The sequence below is a fragment of the Ovis canadensis genome, chromosome 20 (assembly GCF_042477335.2).
Source record: "Ovis canadensis isolate MfBH-ARS-UI-01 breed Bighorn chromosome 20, ARS-UI_OviCan_v2, whole genome shotgun sequence".
NCBI lineage: Eukaryota > Metazoa > Chordata > Mammalia > Artiodactyla > Bovidae > Ovis > Ovis canadensis.
Window position 1 is genome coordinate 21,339,548 of NC_091264.1, and position 21,134 is coordinate 21,360,681.

Below are 21,134 nucleotides of genomic sequence, written 5' to 3' on the forward strand. Positions count from 1 at the left end.
GGCAACAGCCAAAGAGCAGGTATCTATTATATAAGCACACCTCAGGAATCACCTCAGGAATCACCTCAGGAATCACCTCAGGAATCTACTTTTTAACAGCCCCCAATTTTTGTTCCCAGAAAAGGGAAAAAGTAAATTTTCACATTTCTCTCTCAAAGATATGTCCTGTGGTGATCAATTCAGCCCCATGATGTTGATTCAATTACATCACAGTGCTACGCATCAGGCTTCGACTAGTAAAGAAAATAAACTAAAAACTCAGGAGCAGACTGATAACACATTCATTCTGCCACAAGTTCAGCTGAACAAGGAGTGAGGACAGTGTGTTTTTCCTCAAGTTTGCTGAAGGGTTTGCGATTCTGTTTTGAGGAGAGAGAGAAAGAAAAAAGAGAGCCTGGAGGAAACATAAGGAAATGCTTGATGCTCTTTGAATTTCAAAATGCTTGTTTCAGAGACATCCAGTTCTGCCCCTGGTTCTTCACCCACAGAGTGGAGGAGATGCTGGGATGAACTGAGGGAAGTGTGCGCTTAAAGTCCACCATGACATCTGCCTGTCATGTTCTTCTGCCACATCATTTACACCTACTGTGTGCTATGACAAACCTAGACAGCCTATTAAAAAGCAGAGACATCACTTTGCTGACAAAAGGGCTGTATAGTCAAAGCTATGGTTTTTCCAGTAGTCATGGAAGGATGGGAAAGTTGGACCATAAAGAAGGCTGAGCGCCAAACAATTGATGGTTTCGAACTGTGGTGCTAGAAAAGACTCTTGAGAGTCCCTTGGACAACAAGGAGATCAAACCAGTCAATCCTAAAGGAAATCAACCCTGAATATACATTGGAAGGATTGATGCTGAAGCTGAAGCTCCAATACTTTGGCCCCCTGTTGTGAAGAGCTGACTCACTAGAAAAGACCCTGATGCTGGGAAAGATTGAGGGCAGGAGGAGAAGTGGGCAACAAAGGATGACAGGTTTGGATGGCATCACCTATTCAATGAACATGAATTTGAGCAAGCTCTGGGAGAATGTGAAGGAGAGTGAAGCTTGGCGTGTGCGCAGTTCATGGGGTCGCAAAGAACTGGACACAAAGACTAATGACGGGTAAAAAGGACCTTGGGAACAGTCACTCTGATATTTCCCAAAGGTACCTCTCATTGTTCAGTATTTACCAACACTAAAATACATCTCAGAAAATAAAAAACAACTGCCTCCTAGAGAAATAGATTTAGTCAATCACATACTATGTTTTATCTAGATAATGATGATCCAGGTAATGAAGTGAATTTTCCTTTCTCACTTCAATGATCAGTGGTTTTAAAAGTTGTATAATATATGAAATGTTACTTTACTTTAACTTCCAACAAACAAAAGAAAAATATGATATTTTTTATTTGTTAGTGATGCCAACTTAGACACACTAATATCATGTGTATTGAGTGTCTGAGAAAAGATGTACTAGTAAACAATGAGGTTATCCCCCAAATTTAGAACATGTTTATATACATCAACCTGATACCATATAATGTAGTAAAGTTACAGGCTTTAAATGTTTATTATTGCTTATTTATTTGGCTGCATCGGGTCTGAGTTGTGGCATATGAACTCCTTCAATTCAGTTCAGTTCAGTTGCTCAGTCGTGTCCAACTCTTTGCGACCGCATGAATCACAGCACACCAGGCCTCCCTGTCCAGCACCAACTCCCAGAGTTCACTCAGACTCAGACTCACATCCATCCAGCCATCTCATCCTCTGTCGTCCCCTTCTCCTCTTCCCCCCAATCCCTCCCAGCATCAGAGTCTCTTCCAATGAGTCAACTCTTCGCATGAGGTGGCCAAAGCTACTCCTGTAAATGTTATACCAGCTTTATTAGTGTTTTAATAGTTTCCAAATAGCTCCACCTAAGAGGCGAGTCTTACTTGGGATAACTTAGTTAACTTCATTGTTCTTCCAGGGAATGAATAACAAAGCTATTAAAATTATATTTTTTGACTAAGCCAAGTAGAAAAATGAACTCTGACTTTCCCCATCTCTGTTTGAAAACAGTATCTTTTATTCAAAATATTTGCAATATTTATAATAGAGTATAACTCAGGGAAGCCTCTTAAAGTTCTCTCTCAAATTCAATGCACTTCAACTTGATGCCTGAAAAACAATCAGGTACAGAGCTGTTCATTTGATTAGATTAGACTTGACATGATTTGATTTGATTTGATTTGATTTAGGAGCAGAATAGAATTTTCAGGTTCACCAGAAATACATAAAGTCCATCAGGGCCAATAAATCCAGAACACTCTATTTATGAAATAAAATGCTCTAAATAATGAAGCCTTTCATTAGTTAGCTCTTACAGAATTTACCTGTTTCAGAAATCTGCTATTCTCCCAAGGTTAATGCAAGGAAGAAAGAATAAATTTATATCTTATATAATAACATTTCTGTTATGCTCAACTATTATTGAGCATTATAACTATTATAACTGTGTGGTAAGTACTTATTATTCATCATTTCATGGACTTCTCACAGGCCTGTGAGCTGGGTACCTCTGCTATAAACATTTAAGCCAGACTAAATAAGATCCAAAGACACAGCATGCAGAGCTCATGTCCATCAGGGCATATGAAAGACAGCCATGTGACTAAATGCACTGCCTACATGTCCCTATCAACTGACCTCAACTGTGTTGTTTCTGTTGGCTTCAAAGGACTTCAGTTTTCAGTTCAGCGACCCCATGGACAGAAGCATGCCATGCTTCCCTGTCCATCACTAACAGTGGACAGTTGCACGCCAATTTTGCCTACAATCATAAGAATTCTTTCTGAGACACTAAGAAACCTTTGTTTTATCCCTGAATGCATTTCTGCTCCCTCCAGCACTTTTCTTTCAATATTGCAGCATCTCCTAAGTGTGTTCTGTGGAATATAAATCCTGTGGAATATTAACCATCATTATAAGCAAAGAAGAAAAGGTTCTATGATGTCATGATTTAGGAAACATGGGGTAAAAAAAAAAATGTCAATGAAGGCAGAATTCTCTTCAGTATATTAATGAATAGTGTGAGTCTTTGGAAGGAAGATACACCATTTCACAAATATACTTGACCACAGATAGGACATCTTTATTCCAAACCTTGCAGGATTGATGGCTAATGGCACATATGTTGAGAAATATTGAAATAAATTTCTGTGTTTTCTAACCTGTTTTAACTGTGTTTTAAATAGTTTCTAACCTGTATTTCTACCATAAAGAGAAAAAAGTCTAAAGTGGTAGAATTTAAATTTTCAGGGAGCTATGGTCTTCCAAAGACCAGCTCCCCATCAGTCCCACTGTGAATTTATCAAGACAGCACACAAAGTCCAAATGGGCTGAGAGAAAATTGTCGGTTAATCTAATTGAGAGGAAAACAATTTGGAAAAGGGTTGTCCAATCAAGACATTATTTTGAACAATCTCAAGAAAGCACCTTTAAGAAAAGGTTAGGCAAAGGCTGATCAGCCGATGTCATTTGACTTGACACTAGACATAAATCTAAAGTGGATAGAAGTGAGTCTTCCTACAAAACAAGGATCTGCACGGTCTAGGCAGGACCTCTTGCCCTCTTCCCTTCCCCTCCCTCACTTCCTGTAGTCAGTCTGCTTGTACCAGGGAAAACAGTCAGTCTCTGTTTCCTTTTGTCTGCTGACACTTAGGACTGTCATCCAGGAAGAGCTACCAAAATCTTTAAGCTAGACTCTTTCTAACCTCCCATGATCAGTATATTCTATTCCTCATTGTTACACATCACAGTCTACAAAACTTCATTTGGGTTGAATTAATTCATACTTTGGGAGTCTCCAAAATCACTGCAGATGGTGATGCAGCCATGAAATTAAAAGACGCTTACTCCTTGGAAGGAAAGTTATGACCAACCTAGATAGCATATTCAAAAGCAGAGACATTACTTTGCCAACAAAGGTCTGTCTAGTCAAGGCTATGGTCATGTATGGCCATGTATGGTCATTTTCCAGTGATCATGTATGGATGTGAGAGTTGGACTATAAAGAAAGCTGAGTGCTAAAGAATTGATGCTTTTGATCTGTGGTGTTGGAGAAGACTCTTGAGAGTCCCTTGGACTGCAAGGAGATCCAACCAGTCCATCCTAAAGGAGATCAGTCCTGGGTGTTCACTGGAAGGACTGATGCTGAAGTTGAAACTCCAATACTTCAGCCTCCTCATGCAAAGAGTTGACTCATTGGAAAATCTCTGATGCTGGGATGGATTGGGGGCAGGAGGAGAAGGGGACAACAGAGGAAGAAATAGCTGGATGGCATTACTGACTCAATGGACATGAATTTGGGTAAACTCTGGGAGTTGGTGATGGACAGGGAGGCCTGGTGTGCTGCGATTCATGAGGTCACAAAGAGTTGGACATGACTGAGTGACTGAACTGAACTGAATTCATATAGATTAGCCAGTTTTTTTTTCATATTTATATGATCATGGAACTCTCTATAGAAGACCTGTTGATAAGCCTCTAACTTAGCTCAGAAGACATATTATGGAAATAATGGCTTCAGTCAAGCCAGGAAGCCAGGAAGCCAGCTAGAGAAGATAAGAGCTTTCCCAGGAAACAGGGATGACTCACAGTTCACCTTTCCCACTCAAGATAAAGAATATGATAAATCTCAGTTCTCATTCAGGTAATGTGATCAAGGAAAAGGACATGTCTTGGGCTGGTGATGCAGAGTTCTCAGAAAAACCATCCCAACACTTGGTAACTGCCTATCCAGTTAGTACAGTTAGTATGTAATACACCATCCTATGTTTAAAATTGTACTTTAAAAAATGTGTGTGTGGGGGCGGGGGGAGTTATCCAGAAGCAAACACACAAAATAATTCATTTCTACTGTATTCAGAGTCCATTTGATAATTGGGGGTATTTTGTATTATATGTAGCCACCAGGCTAAGCATTAACCTATTTTTAAAGCTCTTCCTGTAGCAACCAGTTTAACTCAGTTCATTTGATCTCATGTTATTCACTGAAGTACTTGTTATGTTTCTGATTTTCTAGTATTCGACCAGATACCAGGACAATTTCAACAATCAGAAATTTTCTGAAGAGACTTCAGCCCTCAAGCTACTGTACCTTAGAAATGAGAAGCGATTTCCTTGCTTTGCATCAACAGAACTCTTACAGATCAGCCAGATTTTCCTTATTGCCTTCCTGGAACTATTTGGCAACTTTATTACATTTATTCATAGTGCTAGGTAATTTAAATTCTCCCAAATCACTAATCGTTTTTCATTTAAATATCACTTTAGTGACTTTTATGCAAACAAATCCCCAGGAGCCAATAAGTGATTTAGAATTAGATTTCCTTTTTCTATGCTATAAACTGTGGCAACCTGGGAAAAAAATGTACCTCATTTCCCCTAGAATATAAAATACTCTAAATTGCAAGAAAATAGAGCTTCATAAGATATGTTAGAAAGAATTCAGAGAAAATGTATATTGACACCTAAATGAGTATTTGGCTTAGTGGGCCCTCACTAGAAGCAAGGGAAAAATAGTCCTTATTGAGGGGATGAATTTCTTATTTTCCCAAACAATTCTGTCTCTTTTTATCCAGATAAGGACAAAAATGAAAAAGAAAAAACCAGGAAAAAGTATCTCTTTTACAACTGATCATATAATTAAGTCACTCAAAGTTATGATAACCTCTAAAGATGTTATAATTTACTGATTGTAGAAAAAAAATCCAAAAATATATCTATTGTAGCTGTTCAGTCACTCAGATGTGTCTGACTCTTTGCTACCCCATGGACTGCAGCATGCCAAGCATCCCTGTCCATCACCATCTCCTGGAGCTTGTTCAAACTCATATTCATTGAATCAGTGATGCCACCCAATGTCTCGTCCTCTGCCATCCCCTTCTCCATCCCCTTCTCCTCCTGCCTTCAATCTTTCCCAGCGTCAGGATCTTTTCTAATGAGTTGACTCTTCTCATCAGTGACCAAAGTATCGGAATTTCAACATCAGTCCTTCCAAAGAATATTCAGGATTGATTTCCTTTAGGATTGACTGCTTTATCTCCTTGAAGTCTAAGGGACTCTCAAGAGTCTTCTCCAATGCCACAGTTAAAAAACATCAATTCTTTGGTTTTCAGCCTTCTTTATGGTCCAACTCTCACACGCATACATGTGAATTGGAAAAATCATAGCTTTAACTAAAGGGATATTTGTAGGTAAAATAATATCTCTGCTTTTCAGTACACTGTCTAGGTTTTCCATAGCTTTTCTTCCAAGGAGCAAGCATCTTTTAACTTCATGCCTGTAGTCACCGCCTGCAGTGATTTTGGAGCCTACAAAAATTAAGTCTGTCACTGTTTCCATTTTTCCCCATCTATTTGCCATAAACTGATGGGACCAGATGCCATGATATTAGTTTTCTGAATGTTGAATTTTAAGACAGCTTTTTCACTCTTCTCTTTCATCTTCATCAAGAGGCTCCTTAGTCCCTCTTCATTTTCTGCCATAAGGATGGAGTCATCTGCATATCTGAGGTTATTAATATTTCTCTGGGAAATCTTGATTCCAGTTTGTGCTTCATCCAGCCCAGCATTTGGCATCATGTGTTGGAGAAGACTCTTGAGAGTCCCTTGGACTGCAAGGAGATCCAACCAGTCCATTCTGAAGGAGATCAGCCCTGGGATTTCTTTGGAAGGAATGATGCTAAAGCTGAAACTCCAGTACTTTGGCCACCTCATGCGAAGAGTTGACTCATTGGAAAAGACTCTGATGCTTGGAGGGATTGGGGGCAGGAAGAGAAGGGGACAACAGAGGATGAGATGGCTGGATGGCATCACGGACTCAATGGAAGTGAGTCTGAGTGAACTCCGGGAGTTGGTGATGGACAGGGAGGCCTGGCGTGCTGCGATTCATGGGGTCCCAAAGAGTCGGACACGACTGAGTGACTGAACTGAACTGAACTGACTCAGCATATAAGTTAAATGAACAGGGTGACAATACACAGCCTTGATGTACTCCCTTCCAAATATTGAACCAGTCCATTGTTCCATGTCCGGTACTAACTGTTGCTTCTTGACCTGCATACAGATTTCTCAGGAGGCAGGTAAGGTGACCTGGTATTCCCATCTCTTTAAGAATTTTTCACAGTTTGTTGTGATCCACACAGTCAAAGGCTTTAGTGCCATCAATGAAGCAGAAGTAGGTGTAGTCAATGAATCATATTTGCTGCTTAGAAATATATCTAAGCTGATCATTTCAGAAAGATATCTGGTTCCAAGATTAAAATCCATTTTGCTATTTTGAACCTGAATGGGTCAAAGTTAACTGATTCTACAGGAACACTCAGTACCATTTGGGGGACAGATCTTTTAAAGTCCTGGCTCTGCCCATGATACGGAACAACTTAGATGTCTATCAACAGATAAATGGATAAAGAAGATATGGTACATGTATATATACAGTGGAGTATTACTCAGATATAAAAAGGAACAAAATTGGATCATTCGTAGTGTTGTGGATGAAACTAGAGTTTGTCATATAGAGTGAAGTAAATCAGGAAGAGGAAAATATCGCATATTAATGTATATATTATGGGATCTAGAAAAATGCCACAGCTGAACCTATCTGCAGAGCAAGAATAAAGATAAATACATACAGGAAGCAATTGTGAACACAGTCGAGTGGGGAGTGGCTGAGATGAGCTGAGAGACTAGCATTGACATAAAATCACTACCACGTATAAAACAGATAGTGGAAAAACTGCCTCTTGTATACACAGTGAACTCTGCCCAGTGCTGTGATGACCTAGAGGGGTGAGATGGGAAGGGGAGGGAGGCTCAAGAGGGAGAGAATAAATGTACACATATAGCTGATTCACGTTGTTGTACAGCAGAAGCTAACACATTGTAAACCAATTCTACTAGAATAAAAAAATTACAATAGTATAGTTCTGGCTCTGCCATGTAAATAGTTCTAGGTGGCTTCTCTCTACTTCAGCGTGACTTAGCCTCTCTCTTTCTCAGTGTTCTTGTCTTTAAAACACAGATAATTACAGTACCCACTACATCAAGCCAAGAATTAGATGAGATAATGTATGAAAGTGCTAATAAGAGTGCTTGGCACACAACTACTCAATCCATGGCAGCTGTTATGATCTTTTCGCATACTAGTTACAATTTAGCAGAGTCTGCTACTGGAATGTGAATTGGAATAATAGCTCAGGGGATTACATCTTTCGAAAGCAAAGCACATTAAACATTTAATGAGAAACTTGTGGATTTACAACTTATCCAACAGCAAACAGCAGCACTGCTTGCTCTCAAATGCTGAGAGCTTCCAGACAGCCAGGAACCGACATCTTCATTCCAGAGTGAAGTGCTAGTTCCTTAGCAGCCTGCACATTTGTTCTTTGGGCTTTTTCAAATTTCATTTTTATTTTATATTGGAGCATAATTGATTTTCAATGTTGTGTTTGTTTTAGGGGTACAGCAAAGTGATTCGGTTTGTCTATATGCAAATATTCATCCTTTTTCAGATCCTTTTTCCATGAAGTTTATTACAGAATATTGAGTAGAGTTCCCTGAGATACACAGAGTGTGTTGTATTAGTCACTGAGTCATATCTGACTCTTTGAGACCTCATGGACTGCAGCCCTCCAGGCTCTTCTGTCCATGAAATGCTCCAGGCAAGAATACTGGAGTGGATTATCATTCCCTTCTTCAGGCTATCTTCCTGATCCAGGTATTGAACCTGAATCTCCTGCATTGCAGACAGATTCCTTACTATCTGAGCCACCAGGAAAGCCCCATTATCTATTTTATATACAAGAGCTTCCCAGGGAGTTCAGTGGTAAAGAATCAGCCTGATACTACTAGATGCAAGAGACACGGGTGGCAAAGAATCAGACCATACAGGCATGCACACAATGTGTATATGCTAATTCCAAACTCCTAATTTATCCCTCTTTCCACCTTTCCCTTTTGGTAACCATAAGTTTGTTTTTGAAGTAAGACAGAGAAAGAAATATATCCTATGATATCACTTATAGGTGGAATCTTAAAAAAAGAAGTACAAATGCCCTGGGCATTTGTAACAGGCGTTGAATATAATCAACATCTCAACTGAGAGGTCCACATGTGGGGTAGTAAAGCTGCAGCTCTAAGTTAGAGATTTGTGATAACTAGAGAAGGAGAAGTCTCTTTATCCAAGACGCCTATGATCAGAAGATAACACCTCTCAGGAATGAAAGGGAAAACTAATTCAGTAGTACAGAGCATGAAGGTGTTAGGAAATGTGGCAATTTCGTGAGTTTGCCAGCTTGTCAGGCAAAATTTGAAGGTGTTCTTTAAATGAAAAAATGTGAGGATTTTTTAAGATAAACTTCGTTAATCATCAAAGCACACTCATCTGCTCAAAACTCACTATTTCAGTTATTTTAAATGATTTTATTTGCAAAGCAGAAATAGAGACAGAGACATAGAGAGCAAACGTATGGGCACCAAGAGGGGAAAGGGGTTGAATGGGAGGAACTGAGAGATGGAGACTGACATACACACTATTGATACTGCGTGTAGATAGGTAACTGATGAGAACCTGCTGTGTAGCAGAGTGAACTCCACTCAATGCTCTGTGTGACCTAAATGGGAAGGAAATCCGGAAAAGAGGGGATATATGTAAATGTGGGCTTCCCCTATGTCTCAGTGGTAAAGAATTCATCTGCCACCCAGGAGGCACAGGAGACATGGATTTGAGCTCTGCGTCAGGAAGTTTCCCTGGAAGAGGAAATGGCAACCACTCCAATATTCTCACCTGAAAACTCTCATGGACAGTGGAGCCTGGTGGGCTACAGTCCAAAGGGTCACAAAAAGTCAGACACCTCTGAATGCCTGAGCATGTGTATAATTATAGCTGATTCACTTTGCTGTACAGTAGAAACGAACACAATATTGTAAGGCAACTATACCCCAATAAAAGTTAATTTTAAAAATTGCTTTAAATGCACCTATGAACACACTTATACAAACACACATATACATGAATCAAACTGAGCAAATACTTACGGTCACTTCGTTCATGCTCAGAAGCAGGGGGCTGGGTGGTAAGGTGCCAAGGCGATATTTGAAACCTTCCTCTAATGTCATTCCCCAGAACTGGCTATAGTTCTGGGCTGTCCATCTGCCTTACAAATGAAAGAGAAAGAATAGGTGCAGGTTATATGATGTCACTTTCATCAATATAGCTTCATGTGTTTTTCTGAAATTATACAGAAGCAAGTCTGACAAAATTGGAACCATTACTGAAAACTAGGTATTTGTTATATTAATGATGCATTATTGATCACTCTAATATGGAAGCATATCACTCTTCTTAAATTAGGTCTACATCAATGATTTAAATAACTCATATGAGGAAACTAAGGCTGTATCAACATAGACTAAATTTAAGAATATGGAATCTCTACTTACAGTGAAGTGATTTTAGTAAAAGGCCAATATATGTAGTTTCTTTTAAAAATCATTAAATGCATTTTAGACAGAAGCTTGAATGTATAGGTTAAATAAGGTAATGTATTGTTTATAATTTAGATTTGAAAAGAAGTTGACGGTGTAAAAAGAAGTATCCATGAAAAATTGAAGACAAAATAGTTACACTTAAAAAGACTATAGCAATGCTAATTAATTTTATTTAAATATTAAAATAGTTTATTGCATATAAATGAGTTAATTTGTGTTAAGTGCCCAATAATCTTAGTCATTATTAACAATAATATGAATTCAATTGATGTAAAATTAAATAACAAAAAAGCACATACTTTTCTAGAAACATATTTCATGCCTTACATAGAAAAGGAAGATTTGTTTTCAAACTCTTATGTTGATATTTGAAGAAAATTCCTTAAGAAACATTTAAAATATTTTTACACATATATAGTTTCTAAAAAAATAAACTTCTATTATGGTTTATTCCAAGATATTGAATATATTTTCCTGTGCTACACAGTAGAACTTTGTCATTATCCATTCTATATGTAACAGTTTGCATCTACTATCTCCAAACTCCCAATCCATCTCTCCCCTACCCTGCTTCCTGCTTGGCAACCACAGATCTGTTTTCTATGTCTGTCATCACACTCCAAGTTAGCATTTACTGAATCCTCTTAATTTATCGATCATATTCTCCAATAAACACTGGGAACATAGAAATAAATCAACTTCTCAACCTTCAAAAATCTCATACCCTAAAAAATGACAAAGAGAGAAATGACTTCAGTTTGCGTTATTTATTAGCAGTAGGTCAAACCCTGATCAGAGTAGAGACTTGAAACATAACTCTGCCTGAAGAAGTTAGAACAATTTTTTACAGACAGTGAGTTTTCAGTGCTCATCCTAGAAGAATGTGAATGAGTTAGGTAGCCAGATGTGGGAGAAGATAGAATTTATTCTAAACAAAGGCAACTCTGGAGTAAAGCAGATTTGAAATTGGGAAGCATATATTACAAAAGAGGAGATATGTAATGCTTAAACTATGAGAGACACCAGAAAGACAGGCTGGAAAGAGTGTAAATGATGAGGTGGTAAAGCATTTGGGCCAAATTGTCATTTATGCAGAGGAGCGTAATTCTATTCTAAAGCAATGGAGTGTCATTGAAGAGTTTTCAAGAACAAGAGTGACAGAAGCAAAGCTTTGTTTTAGAAGGATAGCCATGAAAGTATAAAGGATTGGTGTGAGGTACATTCGGCTGGAAACAAAAGAAAAAGTCAGATCACTTCAAGCTAGGCTTGATCAAGAAATGCACTACAATATAGCATAGAAATATAGGAAACAAATTTCTAAAATAAGCCTGGTGAGAAAAATAAGAGAGGGAAGAGAGGGAAAGCCTGACACTAACTTTGGGTATTCTGGCTTAGTTGACAAGGTAGAGGGAGCTGCCAGCAACCAAGCACAAGCCAAGGGCTCATCTTTTCAGTTGGGGTATTTTTGATTTGACACATCATTGAGAAATCAGGACCAACTTATTCAATAGACTAAACACTGAGCTCATAAAAAAAAAATCAGATTTAGAGATAGGATAGATTAAAAATGGGCACAAATTCTTCTCCATTTCTTCCCATTAAGAAATGGAGTTCATTTTTTCCAACTGTTGAAAATGAGCTGGCCTGGTGACTTGCTCTGCTCAGTAGAAAGCAGTGAAACTGGCAGTGTGAAAATTTCAAGCCTTGGCCTCCAAAGGGGCCATTTCTAGCCTCCACTTGTGTCCTGCTTGAACACTGTCATTATGTGAAGAAGCCAAGGCTGTCCTCCTGGAGACATCTGGGCCCCCAACAACCAGCACCAACCACCAGCCATGGGAGTGAGGCCACCTAGACAGTGCAGCCCAGCTAAGGCTCCAGATGTCTGTGGACACATCCACAGGAAAGATCAGGAAAAGAGCCTCAGCTAAGCTCATCCTGCACTGCTGATGTGAACATAAAAATAAAGCCATGGGTGTACATGTGTTCCCCACTCTGAACCCCCCTCCCACCTCCCTCCCTACCCCATCCCTCAGGGTCATCCCAGTGCTCCAGCCCTGAGCACCCTGTCTCATGCATCAAACCTGGACTGGTGATCTATTTCACTTATGATAATATACATGTTTCAACACTATTCTCTCAAATCATCCCACCCTTGCCTTCTCCCACAGAGTCCAAAAGTCTGTTCTTTACATCTGTGTCTCTCTTGCTGTCCCGCATATGGGGTCATCGTTACCATATTTCTAAATTCCATATATATGTGTTAATATACTGTATTGGTGTTTTTCTTTCCAACTTACTTCACTCTGTACGATAGGCTCCAGTTTCATCCACCTCATTAGAACTGATTCAAATGCATTCTTTTTAATGGCTGAGTAATATTCCATTATGTATATGTACCACAGTTTTCTTATCCATTCATCTGCCAATGGACATCTAGGTTGCTTCCATGTCAATGTATGGCAAAAACCACTATAATATTGTAAAGTAATTAGCCTCCAATTAAAATAAATTAATTAATTTAATAAAAAAAAGAAAATAAATAAATAAAGCTTGTGCCCCTGTTTGAGTTTCCTGAGCCATACAGCAAATCTATTTTACATATAGTAATGTAAGGTAAGTTTCCATGTTACTGTATCAACCTAGAGGGGTGGGATGGGGAGGGAGATGGGAGGGAGTTTCAAAAGGGAGGAGATGTATGTATACCTGTGGCTGATTCATGTTAAGGTTTGACAGAAAACAGCAAAATTCTGTAAAGCAATTATCCTTCAATAAAAAATAAGTTAATTTTAAAAAAAGATCCCACTTGTTGCACGGTACAGCCAAAATAAAGAGAACTTTTAAAAAATAAATAAATAAAGCTTGTGGTTTTAAGCTACTAAATTCCAAAGTAATTTTGTGACATAGCATCAGATAACTGAGACTATCTCTTTCTCCCTTCATTCCACTAACTTGCTAGTTATCACTTGTGCTACGAATTTGGGATTTATAACAGCCCTATCATTAGAAACCCTTTTACAAAGCTATGGCATGTGGGCTCCTCAGCTGGATTGTAAATTCCTCTAAGACATTATTTATTTGTATTCTCAGCAGTGCCAAAAGGGAAACACATGTTTTGTTAATATTAATTGCATGAAAACATAATACAAGGAACAAATAAGCACCAAAGTAGGTTATGCAGAATGAATAAAGGCTTGGATCTAAATACTACCAAGATGACAGAAATAAATGCTTTAAAGCAAAGGCTGCAGATATTTCCATGTAGGTTATTTTTAAAAGAGCCTAAAATAGACATTGAATGATATAAATGATTTCATTTTCACACATGAAAGCAACTTGAACATCAGAAACAGTAAATATCTGAGAATCAGAACTTTCTTTTAAATTCAAGGACAGTCTGTCTTTACTTCCCTGGTAAATAATTTCAGTGTTAGTCCTTTTCTTCATCTCTCATCTCTTTTACTTACCTCTTGCAGGCAGAGAGCAAATTGGCCGGGATGGTGTGTTCAGGCTCTCTGGGCCCATGTTTTATAAACAATGAGTATGTAATAGCAGAGATCATTTATAGCGCTGCACGTGCATGTCATGAGGTACTCACGTGGTCACAGGTTGTGTGCAGCACACATATATGTGAGCTCCACCCATAAACTGGGGGTTTTACTATGATGTCATGGCTGTGTCTGTTGGATCAGTCACGAGAGGAGAGAACTGTGTGGCTGCTGCATCAGCCAGGAGAGAATACTGCTATGGCTGCTGAACCAGCCAAGAGAAAGTCTGTGCCAGCCAGCAGAGAATAAATGTGCCTGCAGTTCCTGTGGCCCCTCCAGTCTCCCTCCAGCCTCTAAGCTCACGGCTTGCCTTCCCTGAGTTCAAAGAACAGTGCACACAGTGAGATACAGCAAGACAATTGGTGCCACAAACAGGATGATCAGCGATACGATTGGCATAGTTGGCAGGATACCCAGTGGGTAGGGGAGTCTGAGGCTCCACTCGATGGAGGAAGCCAGTGGCCACCAGATAGCATATGGTACTGTGTGGCCTCTGTTCTCTTGACATGGGCTCCAGTTGGAAGACTGGGAAGTGGTGGATGGTTCACTGGATAGTATTGAAAGGCATTACAGGCAGTGAGTTCCCATTTGCCGAAAAAGGCAGCACTAACTGCCTGGCACTGTGGGATGGGTTTTCCTGACTGCACTGAAGGCGAGTATTGATAGTGCTCTCTGTGATGCCATGCCGGTGTGCAGTGTGCAGAGACACTTGGAAGAACTGGAGCAGCGTATACTGGTGTTAGAGCAAGAACCCCGTGGCCCTGAAGAACCCAGCATCTCTGACAGCGAGGTGGTAAGTGACTGTGATGATGAACGTTATGAACCCGTGGGTCCCCGCTTGACAGCGAGGCCCGCTGTGCAGCAGAAAGTGAAGCGTGAGCAGCCTAAGGCCAAGGCTGGGGGACATGGTCAAGGGGCCCCGGTGTGACTGAGTTCATGACATACACTCAGGTGGAGTTGGCCAACTTGGGTTAGCAGTTTCAGCAAACACACAGGAACACTTGGAAGCACGGCTTTTGCGACTTTGGGACACAGGGGTGGGCCCGGCACCTGAGAGGCTTTGCAGGTCCTTACTGAGAGAAGCCCGGGAGAAGGAAATGGCAACCACACTCCAGTGTTCTTGCCTGGAAAATCCCAAGGACGGAGGAGCCTGGCAGGCTACAGTCCATGGGGTTGCAAAGAGTCAGACACAACTGAGCGACTTCACTTCACTTCCCTGAGAGAAGTAGAGAGACGGCATGCAGGATGCCATTTTGAAAGTGCAAAGAGCCCACAGGGGGCCCAAGCTAGCAGGAGTCCCAACTGGGTTATGCAGATGCAAATGTGGGCTAATTTATGGGGAGTGTACTGTAAAGGCCGTGTCCTCAGATTTAGAAAAGTGTAATCATGTGGGTGGACTGTGAACACCGCAAAAGATCCCTTCCTTGCAGGGTGGGCCTGGTGCCTGGGGGGGGTTTGTGTGTCCTTAATAAAAATTCTGCAGGAGTGGAGTTGCCCCTGTGGAGGCTTTCCTAGAATCTCACAAGGACAGATGGTGCACTGGACTTGGCCATGAAAGATAGAGGCACTCCACATGTGGTGGCCGGCTCTTCCAGCACCATCAGGGCAAGGACTGCAACAGGAGTCCCAAGTGATACCTGGTGTTGGGTTTTGCTATGCATTGGGGATGTAACTGCTGTTGTAGCTACTGCTTTTGCAAGATGTAAACCCAAGGGTCAGTGTTACTGGCCAAAGAAATATCACAGATGGACGACGCATAGAATGTGAGCGAGAGACCCTGAAGGGGTGGAGTGTGGGGAGAGAGCAAATTGGCCAAGATGGCTGTCCAGGCTGTCTTGCCCCACATTTTGTAAATAATGACTGTGTAACAGCTGAAATCATTTATAGTACTGCACATGCACGTCATAAGGTTCTCAGTTGGTCATGAGTTGTGTGCGATTTGCATATATGTAAGCTCCACCCATAAAGTAGGAGGAGTTACTGCTGCCTCGTGGCTGTGTCCATTGGGTCAGTCCCAAGAGGAGAGAACTGCAGTACGTCCGCTCAGCCAGACAAGAGAGCGGCTGTGTTACGGCTGCTGTGCCCACCTGGAGAGAATAAAGTTCCTACCGCTCCTTGAGCCTCTTTCTAGCCTGTTAGCTTGTGCCTTGCCTACCCTCGGTTCAACGAACAGTGTGCACACTGGGATACAGCAAGACAGTTGGCGCCACAAGCGGGGCCATCAGCGATACACCTCTTTCCCCCATTTTGTCTATGTATATTTTCTTTTGCTGCAATTTTATTTCCATTTTTTTTTTTTTGAGTCGTCTGTGTTTGCTACTAAAAGGTAAAGCCCATGCCTCTGAAATATTCCTGGAGTACTCTCAACAGTAAACGAATGATGCAAAAATATTTCCTTCCGAGGGAGATAGCATTCCCAACAGATCTAGACTCTTATATGAGGAGATAGCATTCCCAACAGATCTAGACTCTTATATGAGGAGATAGCATTCCCAACAGATCTAGACTCTTATATGAGGAGATAGCATTCCCAACAGATCTAGACTCTTATATGAGGAGATAGCATTCCCAACAGATCTAGGCTCTTATATGACTTTCTCTCCACACTGCTTTAAGCGGTGGTTTCTCTTGGGTTCAGGGATAGCAGAAAGGTTGGCTGCTTATCTTGGCTTCCTGGAAGTGTGTGCTTGTTAAGTCTAGCATTTGAATCCTTTTAGGCACCTGATTAAAATAATCTCTCATGATAACACATACTCTCATGTTCTTTTAATAATTTAAGTATCACTTAGCCATGGAAAAGAATTGATTTTCCCTAGAAATACTTAAAATGTCATCATAATATCACCTGAAATATTGGTGAAACACACACAGAGATCATAATGTCACCTGAAATATTGGTGAAACACACACAGAGAGGAGTTTAAAATGGTTTGAGAATATTAATATCAACAAATGCGACTTCTGTCTTTCATATCTTCCAAGAAAATACTCAGGGTACGTTGGAAATTGGTGCCCCATTGTGCTGGGAAACATACAGCTTAAGTGTGGAGAGAAATGATATTTTTAGCTTTAAAAAATTCATTTGAGGATGACTTCACTTTTATAGTTGCTAGACAATAGATCTTTTCAAGTGAAATCTTTTCCTGAAGGTGGAAAATGTTATCAAGGGTAGAGAAATCCTGAGGCAGAAACCATCCCGCCATCCCTCTTCCTTTTAGTTCCATAAAGAAAGCCAGTGTTGACATCTTCTTCTTACTCCTTCTATGTAAGTGGCAAAGTGACTTTGCTAATCTATCAGAGCATCAGACAGTTATTTTAAATGTCAACCAGCCCAAGTTTTTGTTTATTAGCAAAGTAAAATGGCCTGACCTTTTGACTCAACTATGAGTGAAATTGGCTAGATAACAGTCATCTCAGTGAAACTGTCTAGATGGACTGGTCTTTTGGGGAATCCTCAAGATAAAATATTACTCTCTTAAGGTAAGATGCTGCACAGGAGAGCTTGAGCTTGTGATTGGCTAGGTCAGGGCAAATGTGGAAGGAAAGAAAATAAACATGAATGAATCAGTTTGCTACTTCCTGATTTTGTCTGGCTAGTTATTTAAACTAAATTTCCTCCTACACGCCTCACTCATACCATGACACTGCTCCTTCCTGAATAATTTAAGACCATGCTCCACATTTCTCCTTTATACAATTTAATTTTTAGTTATTTGAAGTTTACCTCTGTGTATTCCACTTTCACATGTCTTTCTATCTCCCTCTCCATTTCTCTCACACTCTTTTGTTTTTATTTCATTTTAAAGAATGATCTTTTTTTGCAGATAAGTGATAGGAACGACATTGTTTGAAACCTGAGGGGTAACAGGGAGGTGGGCACCAAAAATCCCAGAAAGCAAACTTTTTCTCACCCATAGTCTCCTTTATTGACATGTTCAATTAATCCTGGTTGAACAAGGCATGCATGCTGGGAGCATTTCCACTGCTGTCCTGAGCATTTGCTGTAAAAATACAAACATTATGAAAGTGACTTGGCCTTTTAGGAGCACATTTACAAAATTACTACCCAGAATTGCACCTTGTTAAGGCATAAAAATTTTTGATTAATGTTAACCATATGGCTCTTTAATTCTTGGCAAAAACAAATCACAACACATTTGTTAACTATGGGACAATACAGTATCTTTTACTCCAGGCAGTTAATGAATGAAATGACCACTCAGTCATTGAAGTTTGAAAACAGACAACAATGAAGACAGCAGATTCAGTATATGTAATTGGAAATTTTCTGCAGGATAATCATTTTAAGGCAGTCTGATTATAATATATTTAGTTACTGTGCTCAAGGAAATATGATTCGATTTGCCTGTAGTATATCGGAATATTTGTAATTAATAGGTATGCTTAATGTACTGTCACTAACATCAGACTCGAACATTAAAAGAAATATTCATGTGTAGATTTGACGCATCTATTAAAATTAAATATGTTCATAAAGACCATTAATATGTGATATCTTATGATTCTGTGTATCTGTATTTAAACATATGTTTTGTTTCACAAATGTTCCTTTTATTTGAAGAAAACATGCACAGACAGTAGAATTCAGTTCTGTGCCACTTAAATTCATTACCAGGAGTTGCAGTTTTCTTTAATTACGGATCCTTCTTCATAATGTTGACCATCTCTGTGGCAACCTGTCAATATAACATAAAAACAAATCAATATTCTAAATTGATTAATAAAATGCATTCACATAACATGTACTCTAAAATTGTGTTTCAGTTCAGTTCAGTTCAGTCACTCAGTCGTGTCCTACTCTTTGCAACCCCATGAATCGCAGCACACCAGGCCTCCCTGTCCATCACCAACTCCTGGAGTTCACTCAGGCTCACGTCCATTGAGTCAGTGATGCCATCCAGCCATCTCATCCTCTGTCGTCCCCTTCTCCTCCTGTCCCCAATCCCTCCCAGCATCAGAGTCTTTTCCAAAGAGTCAACTCTTCACATAAGGTGGCCAAAGTATTGGAGTTTCAGCTTTAGCATCATTCCCTCCAAAGAAATCCCAGGGTTGATCTCCTTCAGAATGGACTAGTTGGATCTCCTTGCAGTCCAAGGGACTCTCAAGAGTCTTCTCCAACACCACAGTTCAAAAGCATCAATTCTTCAGCACTCAGCCTTCTTCACAGCCCACCTCTCACATCTATACGTGACTACTGGAAAAACCATAGCCTTGACTAGACGGACCTTAGTTTTTCAAATATGCAAAAAATAGTTGGTGCCGATCTGACAGAAATCTACATGGGGTTTTTGTCAGGGTTTATATATCCAATTTTTTTGGATTTGTTCCATGAGCTTCTATCATTGCACTGTGTATTTGTTCCAACTGAGAGGATTTGTAAAGCATTAAAAACTAGATTACTGAGGTATTAATCACTAAACACACTCAAAAAATAATTAATCTGTTTAAAGAAATAGGTAAGCGGTAAAATAGTGTTTGAAATAATTAATAGCATTTCTCATCTTAATATCTAATCAAGTCTCATGTGGATATAAACAGTTGCATATGAGTAGAGGAAGGAACAAGGTTTTGGACCAAAGTACGAAGCTATTTCAGCGAATTCACCTACAAAGAGAAACTCTATTTTTTCTCCAGAATTTGAATCAGGAGAAAAGTTTATAAGATTGCAGCCCATTCTGTTCTAAATCTAAATGTTTCTCAACTATTAACCAAAAAGTGAAAGTGTTAGTTGGTCAGGTCTGTCCAGCTCTTTGCATCCCCATGGACTGCAGCACTCTAGGCTCCTCTGTCCATGGATTTCTCCAGGCAAGAATACTGGAGTGGGTAGCCATTCCCTTCTTCAGGGGATCTTCCCAGTCCAAGGACTGAACCTGGGTCTTCCACATTACAGGAAGGTTCTTTATGGTCTGAGCCACCAGCGAAGTCACATTAATGGACATTTTTGCTGTTTTACCAGATTATAGAAACTACTCCAAAGAGATCAATGGTGAATTATCATTGCATGAAAACCAATCAGAAAGATATGGTAAAATAGTGCACTGGCTAGAAACTAAATCCCTTTGTAAATATAACTTACACAAATTACTGAATTAGCAAAAGTAACATAATTCACTCCTATGTCACATGAAAACTTGTTTGATGGAAACGTATCATTGAGAGATCACATCAATGGCCCCTAGTTAAATAAAATGAATTCTAACTTAAAAAAATTATTTATTTTTAATTGGAGGACAATTGCTTTACAATATTGCGTTGGTTTCTGCCATACATCAACATGAGTCAGCCAGAGGTATACAAATGTCCCTTCCCTCTAGAAGCTCCCTCCCACCTCTCACCCCATCCCACCCCTCTAGGAATTCCAACTTTTTACTGTATATAATAATAGGAGTAAATCTACATGTTTAAAAACCATTTCAAGGGACCTGGTTGAACTACAAGCCATAATGTCACAAAAGCCAATTTCAGATTAGCTATCTTTCAATTTTTCAAAAAATTGTTTCTCAGGAAACATCTACAGCTGCTTTCTTAAGCAAGCACCATGTTCTCACAGTTCACTGTTTTGCTTAATGAATTTCGAATCTCCTTGTATTTGCATCTATCCATCCCTTTTCCGTGTATTCCACCATCACAGGAAAAGAGAAGTAAAACACTTCTCTTGTGGCCCACACGGGAGGAAAAAGACTCAACTTTAAATTAAGTTCAGAGTTTTAATTACTACCCAGGATTAAACACTTTTTATAAATAAATTTCTATGTTTGCAATTTACAAAGATCCTAGAACTTTTCATTACCTAGGCAAGCAACAGTGAAAATTCAAGCAACAGTTCAAGTTTCATACCAAGTCAAGGAAAGTACTCCACTGATTAGTTCTAAAGGGTGGATGAAAGTGGGGGGAAAGCTGATTTTTAACATTTATTTTACTGGAGTATAGTTGATTTACAGTGCTGTGTTAATTTATGCTGAACAGCAAATGATTCAGTATGTATGTATGTGTACACATGTGTGTGTGTGTGTGTGTGTGTGTTCAGTGGCTCAGTCACGTCTGACTGGGA

At 39.6% G+C, this 21,134-nt stretch overlaps 1 protein-coding gene across 4 annotated transcripts in view; it reads right to left on the bottom strand.

Annotated features, from left to right (window-relative positions):
* Positions 1 to 21,134, bottom strand: part of TINAG (tubulointerstitial nephritis antigen) — a 108,325-nt gene that overhangs the window by 76,333 nt on the left and 10,858 nt on the right. For all 4 annotated transcript variants that reach the window (XR_011251390.1, XM_069564106.1, XM_069564105.1 and 1 more), the window contains exons 2-4: positions 18,696 to 18,759; positions 17,974 to 18,063; positions 10,065 to 10,179 (exon numbers count right to left, since the gene is read on the bottom strand). Coding sequence is in view for 3 of the 4 variants with exons in the window: in XM_069564106.1 (XP_069420207.1) it covers positions 10,065 to 10,179; positions 17,974 to 18,063; positions 18,696 to 18,759 (269 nt within the window). In the remaining variant the exon portion in view is untranslated. The remainder of the gene's footprint in view (positions 1 to 10,064; positions 10,180 to 17,973; positions 18,064 to 18,695; positions 18,760 to 21,134) is intronic.